The sequence below is a fragment of the Oryza sativa genome, chromosome 3 (genome assembly GCF_034140825.1).
Source record: "Oryza sativa Japonica Group chromosome 3, ASM3414082v1".
NCBI classification, from domain to species: Eukaryota; Viridiplantae; Streptophyta; class Magnoliopsida; order Poales; family Poaceae; genus Oryza; species Oryza sativa.
In genome coordinates, this window is record NC_089037.1 from 27,229,369 (window position 1) to 27,236,215 (window position 6,847).

General features: G+C 41.4%; 1 protein-coding gene across 1 annotated transcript; it reads left to right on the top strand.

Moving 5' to 3' along the window:
• The first annotated feature begins 1,443 nt into the window (after positions 1 to 1,443).
• On the top strand, positions 1,444 to 2,892 carry LOC4333676 (BOI-related E3 ubiquitin-protein ligase 1). Its single transcript, XM_015773317.3, has 2 exons — positions 1,444 to 1,961; positions 2,044 to 2,892. The coding sequence occupies exons 1-2, from the start codon at positions 1,527 to 1,529 to the stop codon at positions 2,566 to 2,568; spliced, it is 960 nt and encodes a 319-aa protein (XP_015628803.1). The 5' UTR covers positions 1,444 to 1,526; the 3' UTR covers positions 2,569 to 2,892.
• The last annotated feature ends 3,955 nt before the right edge of the window (positions 2,893 to 6,847 follow it).

The following is a 6,847-nucleotide window of genomic DNA, read 5'->3' on the forward strand; positions in this document are numbered from 1 at the left end:
TCCCTCTGATGTATGACAAATTTTTTCGTTTGTTTATCAGTTGAAAAATATTTTGCAATTAAAATTATTTAAAAGGTGTCGCAATGTAACAACATATACTTTTTTTAATGGATGCAATACACCTCTTTTAAATAATTTTGTCTTTCCATACCTTGCTTTTTGAATTTTTTTTTCTTAATCCAATTAGTACAGGTGTACAACTAGAATGCAATTGTCTATAGTTATGAAACTTTAGCTGTATTTTGGATTCTCTACAGTAACATTAATATGAGTCCGCTACCGTATTTTAATGCAAGAAATAGCGCCCATTGTATTTGTATCCTGTACAGCTGGCTCAGATAAACCAAACGCTTGTCACTTTAAAGCAAATCACTACCCTTGATAAAAAAAACTTCCATGTTGTTTTTGACACTTTTCAAGTCAAACTTTAAAATTATATATATTCACATCTATATGTTTTTATATTTAGATTGGGCATATGAATTTAATATGCATATATGCTATATTTTCTTATAATAGTTTTTTTTATAACACCATGGTTTGTCAGTTGAAAACATTTAGTAATACAAATTAGCCACTAAAATTATTTTAAAGACAATGTCGTTGCTCACAAGTGGGAAACATGTTTTTTTAATGGAGGTGGTACACCATTTTTAAAAGTATACTTTTGCCTTTCGATACCTTAATTCTCGATATTTTTTCTTTTCACTCCCATTCGCTTATGAACATATAGTGGAATATAATTGGAATATAATTATATGTAGCTATGAAACTTTAGATGTATCGGGATTCTCCGCAATAACATTAATATGTATGCGATAATGTATTTTAATGCATGAAGTAGTGTATAGCGGATTTGTATCCCGTACAGCTGGTCCAGATTAACCAAACGTATATCTCTTTAAAGCAAATTTACTGCCTCCGATACGAAACGTTTTATTTTTGGACACTTTTCATGTCAAACTTTAATAATCCGTATCTTTTGGAATTTTTAGATTTGATATATGCATCAATACAGGTTGCCTCAAATACTAATTTCACAGTATTCTAATTCTTTGAGTTCTAAAATATTTTGCAATAGAAATTAGCGATATAATCATCATATTTTAAAGACAATATCTACATATAAAAACAATGTGATTTAATGGATACAAGAAGTGTTAAAATTAAGAAATCTATTTTTTACTCCTTAGAAAAAAAAATCTCTTTTCATCCTCTCTACATTGCCTACCCGGGTCTCCATAATTGAGTGAAAACCGCACCGGTCAATTAAGAAAGAAATATAAAAATTGGAGATCTCCTGGAAAAAGGAGAAAGGTTTAATGAATTTTATTTACTCCAGGCGGTTTTTTTTCCTTCTTATTCTGTTTCTGGTTGCTTTCTCACTCTAGGCAGCCAACCTGACCACCATAAATACTTCTCTCCCTTCTCTGCAATCGCCTCATTTGTTGCCTAGCTAATTCGCGTCATTCATCTCCTCCTCCTTATATTAGGCGCGCACCGCACGCGTGCTCATCCCGATCGCCATGGCCGTCGACGCGCACCACCTGCACCGCCTCCCACCACCGATCCAGCCTGCTGAATCCATGTTCTCGCCGAGGCAGCCTTGTTTCGGCGCCGCCGCCGGCGAGGTTGTCGTCGGCGGCGCCGGTGGCGCGGTGATGGCGGGGCTTTGCCAGGAGGAGCAGCTGGTGCAGGGGTACCGCCAGGTGTTTGTTGGAGGTGGTGGGGTGAGGCAGCCGGCGGCGGCGGAGGTGATGAGGCAGTACTCGCAGGTGTGCGCGGCGGCGGCGGACGCGGCGGAGAGCGGCGTCACGTTCGGCGGCGGGCAGGAGGCGGCGGCGCCGAGGAAGAGGAAGCGCGCCGAGGTGCCGGTGGTTCTTGGCGCCGCGGGCGACGTGGCCGTGGCGGCGCAGGCTCGCCAGCAGCTGGTCGACGTCGACCGCCTCGTGCTCCACCATGTAAGTTGGTTTTTCTCCTTCCGGCGCGACGCGCTCGCCGCCATGCGCATGCATGTTGCTGATCCCGTGGCGATGCGTGCAGGCGGCGAAGATGTGGGCGGAGCTTGCGGAGCAGAGGGGGAGGCACGCGAGGCAGATGGTGGCCACCGTGGAGGCCGCGGCGGCGAGGCGGCTGAGGGCCAAGGACGAGGAGATCGAGCGGATCGGTCGCCTCAACTGGGCGCTCGAGGAGCGCCTCAAGGGCATGTACGTCGAGGCGCAGGTGTGGCGCGACCTCGCGCAGTCCAACGAGGCCACCGCCAACGCCCTCCGCGGCGAGCTCGAGCACGTCCTCGACGCCCACGCGCGCCGCGGCGCCGACCACGGCGACGGCGACGACGCCGAGTCCTGCTGCTACGGCGAGAACGACGTGCTCGCGCGCGCCGCCGGCGACGGCGAGGCGGCGTCGGCCGAGCGGCGCTGCAAGGGGTGCGGCGAGGCGGCGGCCGTGGTGCTGCTCCTGCCGTGCCGGCACCTGTGCGCGTGCGCGCCGTGCGCGGCGGCGGCGGCGGCGTGCCCGGCGTGCGGGTGCGCCAAGAATGGCAGCGTCAGCGTCAACTTTTCGTGAGCGATGGCGGAGGGAAAGGAGTAATAGCAATTAGACTAGATTTTTTTTCTTTTCTTTTCTTTTTTTTCTCTCTCTCCTCCGTTTTTTTTCTTTTCTGTTTTGGTTTAGCTGATGGGGATAATAGGGCGATATGGTCTAATGATGTGGATATGAGGGGATGAGTTTTCCTTTTTTGTGTTGGATCAATTTGATCAACAAGGAAAAAAAACATAGGAATTTGGTAACCTTCAAATCAAAATTGTTGCTTCGATTTTCTAGCTTCCTTAATTAATTATATTTTTTAGTTTATTTTCATGATATATATATACATGACATTAGAAATGACTGATCAGCTGCATGCACGGGATACTTGTGTTTTTTTTTCTTTACAATATTTTCAAACTCGAATTTGATCCGCAACCAAACTGCTAGATGAAAAATCCTTTGACATTTATACTTCGTCTATCTTCCAAGAAGAAAGAAGTCTGACGAATCATAGACATCGTACCATGTGCCTCTCTTTTGTCATCATGGTGGTTGGCTGTAACTTATTCGCTTACGTCTAATATACAAAAAATATATCTTTAACATTTTTAACTTTGTTTTTTCTCATGCAATGCAAGCATGCAACCATTTTAGTTTTACCTGAAAACTCTGCATTTATACGCGTACATTACGCTAATCTGCATGCGGTCGTTTTACTTGATGCCAATTTGTTTTTTCTTCAGACTCCAGAGACCAGGGCTTTAAATTTTAATATATTTTGCTCGGATTTCCGCGTTTAATTAATTAGTCGTTTCCCGGCCGGTGTATTTACTGCAAACCGCGTGGCACAATGGTAGTAAGAGAGACTTTTTTTTCACGAACACGTGCAGTATAATACGACAGTCGTAAAATATAGTATAACACATATATTGATGTATATGTGATCGGTCATGATCAGATCATGCAAGAAGAAGCAATCAATCAAAGAATCAAAGGAAATGATCTGATCGACTACTGCTGGTATTAAATATATACTACTGTGCATATATATATATATATACGCAGATCGAGCGAGCTAGCATTTGTAGCGTCAATTTCACGTGACACGTATGTTGGATTCATACATTTTACTAGAATAGAGATATGTTTAATTAATTTGATACTAGCTATTTTGATAGCAAGTAGAGAAGAAGATGAAGAGATCTAAGTCGCCGATCGACACGCACGACAGATCGATCGAGAAGAGAAAAGAATAGAAGAGACGAAGGAAGAAGCAGGGATGCATGGGCTTGAATACATACACATAAATATGTGTATACATGACACTATTATAGAAATGATTTTTTTATACGAGATCCCCGTTAGGTTGCAACGGTAGTTAACGTAGCAAAGGTATAGCTGAAGTAGAAATATAGAGCCTGGCTGGCAGTGGCCCCCTGTATACTGTACCAGCTTAATTAGCTGATGCAGAGTTTTGTTTAGAGAAGCGTAGTTTTTTACCGGCCTCTACATCCATCTGATTGCAGAGATAAGTGCTTTGCAAATTGCAGTAGCTTATATTATCTGCAGATCGATCGACACATAGCATGCATCAGCAGCAGCAGATCGATCGATCGGTCACCAGCGTAGCAGCAGGTGACAGACAGACAACATACACAATCAGATTCAGATCGATATCTCTACGTACACAGCAGTAGTAACAATAAGGAAACAACAATGCAAGTACGAATTGCACATTATTATTCACTAACACATCTATGATTGGACGCAGATGTAGTACATGCCTCGGTAGTGCTACCTCCATCCAAAAAGAATACAATTTTCATGTTTAACATTTATTTGATTGTTCATTTTATTTCAATTTTTTATATGATTAGTATTTTTATTATTATTAGATGATAAAATATAAATAGTATTTTATGTGTGACTAATTTTCTTATTTTCTTTTTATAAATTTTTTAAATAAAACGGACGGTTAAAAGTTGAACACGGTACGACGGAGGTAGTAATTTGGTTCGCCGCCGTACGTACAGTACATGTGGAGTCTATATATCTCGTATATATACGTGTCGTCGTAAGAGCGCGTGTTGATGGGAAAGGTCGTCGTCGACTGGCCGGCCAAGGTACGTACCTAGCCTAGCAATTTGTTAGATCGTGGGTTTTGGATCGGCGTTGCATGGGCAGTACAGGTGCATAGGGGGTTAGATTACACCGCCCGACGATTGGGACTGATCAGATCAAATTAAACCGCTCGGTTTCCATGGTATATATACGTACTCAGTTGACTAAAACGGATGGTGGTATCGATGCGAATGATCGGAAGAATTTCTCACATGATTCGATATAGTTCGGTCGGATAATACAACAAAATTCGAGTACAAAACGATGATCACCTAGTCGTAAGATTTCTCGGACATTCATCGTGATAAATTTAATAATGTAACATGGGTTTACGATAGTGGATCACATGCCGACATGCGTCTATATTAACGTACGTGTGTGCATCGCTCGCTTGCTCGGTCAGATTTGGATTCATGTTTAAGCTTGTTTTAAAAATTTTAAAAATTGGGATAGATATGATATACATGCATGGCACACACGTTTTTTTTTATAATTTTACTTCCATTTCTTTCTTCGCTCTTCAATTAATCTAAAAACATCATGTTCTTGATTTTCAAATCTAAAAACACTATGTTCTTTACTTCTCTTAGACTGTTGTCGCCTCACCTTTAGCTCACTCGTTGCTCCAGGCAGTCCTTAAGCTTGCATTTGCAATTGTGCCGTCATACTATACTCATCCATGGCTGCAGCAAAGAGTTCTGTGACCACCGCATCTATTATATACGTTAGACAGTCTAACGCCACCGCCATTGCTACTCCCAAGCTCGGGTTTTAAGGTAATGATCAATAGGATTTTGCATGATTCAATGGAATTATTCAAACGATATAACTGTGACAACCATGTGGTTTTTGAAATTTTATCAAGGTTAAACACCAAGCCTCTGATAGGTTTTTTGACGGTTAGATCATATGTGCTTGAGATAACTGGTTAATGCACGATATGTTTGCATCGATTAGTAGATTATAGATTATTCTTTATATGTTATTATAGTGTAAATTTATATTAGAATTATATTTGTGTTTACTCGATGAGTTTTCTTTGGGGCAATCGGGGTGCTATTGTTTTATTTTTCTAATTAACTCATGTACTTCCTTTTTTTAAAAAAAAAAGCTTGGAAGAACTTTTGCCGATCAAGGGCGGATGCACGAAAAAAATTAAAGGGACTAAACATACTAGGGGTGGTAAGATGATAACAAATTGTCTTTTATGAAAAATAAAATAAAAGAGGGCCAAAGCGGGCAAACCGGGAGGGGATGCTTTAGCCCACATATTGGATCCGCCTCTGAAAAAAAAAAGAATCAGATGCATTGCTTACATCCTTTCATGATAAAGTACACCCTTGTTGATGTATAGGTTGGGTTTTAATCAATTATTACAAAAATATCCCAATAAAAAGAAAAGAGCTCTTCAATAAACCCCTTATTATAGGAGTCATGATGTTTGCTTCTATTGTGCCAGCTGTGGCTCACTAGACAAAGAAGATATTCTTGGAAACACTCCCCTAGCTGGAGTACTGCAATTGTGGTATGGTTTTCTGGAACAACCTCTCTCCAGAATATTCAGCAATGTTAAGAATGGAGACATTTAACTATTTGACACTTTTAGATATGGCGTTTAATATTTTGTCACATAAGCCTATGTATCATATACGTGTAAGGGTCCACATGTTATAGACATGTGAATAATAAATTTTAAATACAACATCTAAAAGTGGCAAATAGTTAAATGCATCAGAATTAAAGATGTGATTCTTTATTGAAAATTTTGCCCTCTTGTTTTCCTTTCAGTGGTGGTACCTAGTGCAAATTATCATGTTCAAGAGCTACTCCCATCCGTCATAGATATTTGGTATTACTCACTGACATATACATTAAACCTCATCCTCCTACCGGCCGATATGCTAGTCACGCACCACTAAAGCGGTAGATGTGAGAAGCCTTCTCTCTTTTAAGTTTTTAGTCATCTTGCGCATGCTACATCTTGTGATGCCTGCCCCGTACGTGTGTGGGCTGTTGCGGCGGGGCTCTTTTGTTGGCTAGTAGTAGGTAGTATAGCCTAGTAGTGTGAACAGGTGCCGTCAAATCTGATATCATCATATCATCTCGATCATCAGACCCGTGTGTATCGCATGTTTCTTATCATCGGTAACACGAGTGATAAGGAGAAAGACCATAATATACGTGTCCCATCTAC

Coding starts and splice junctions, on each gene's coding strand:
- LOC4333676 (XM_015773317.3), top strand. CDS start 1,527: ATGGCCGTCGACGCGCACCACCTGCACCGCCTCCCACCACCGATCCAG. Junction 1,962..2,043: donor ACCGCCTCGTGCTCCACCAT/GTAAGTTGGTTT, acceptor CGATGCGTGCAG/GCGGCGAAGATGTGGGCGGA.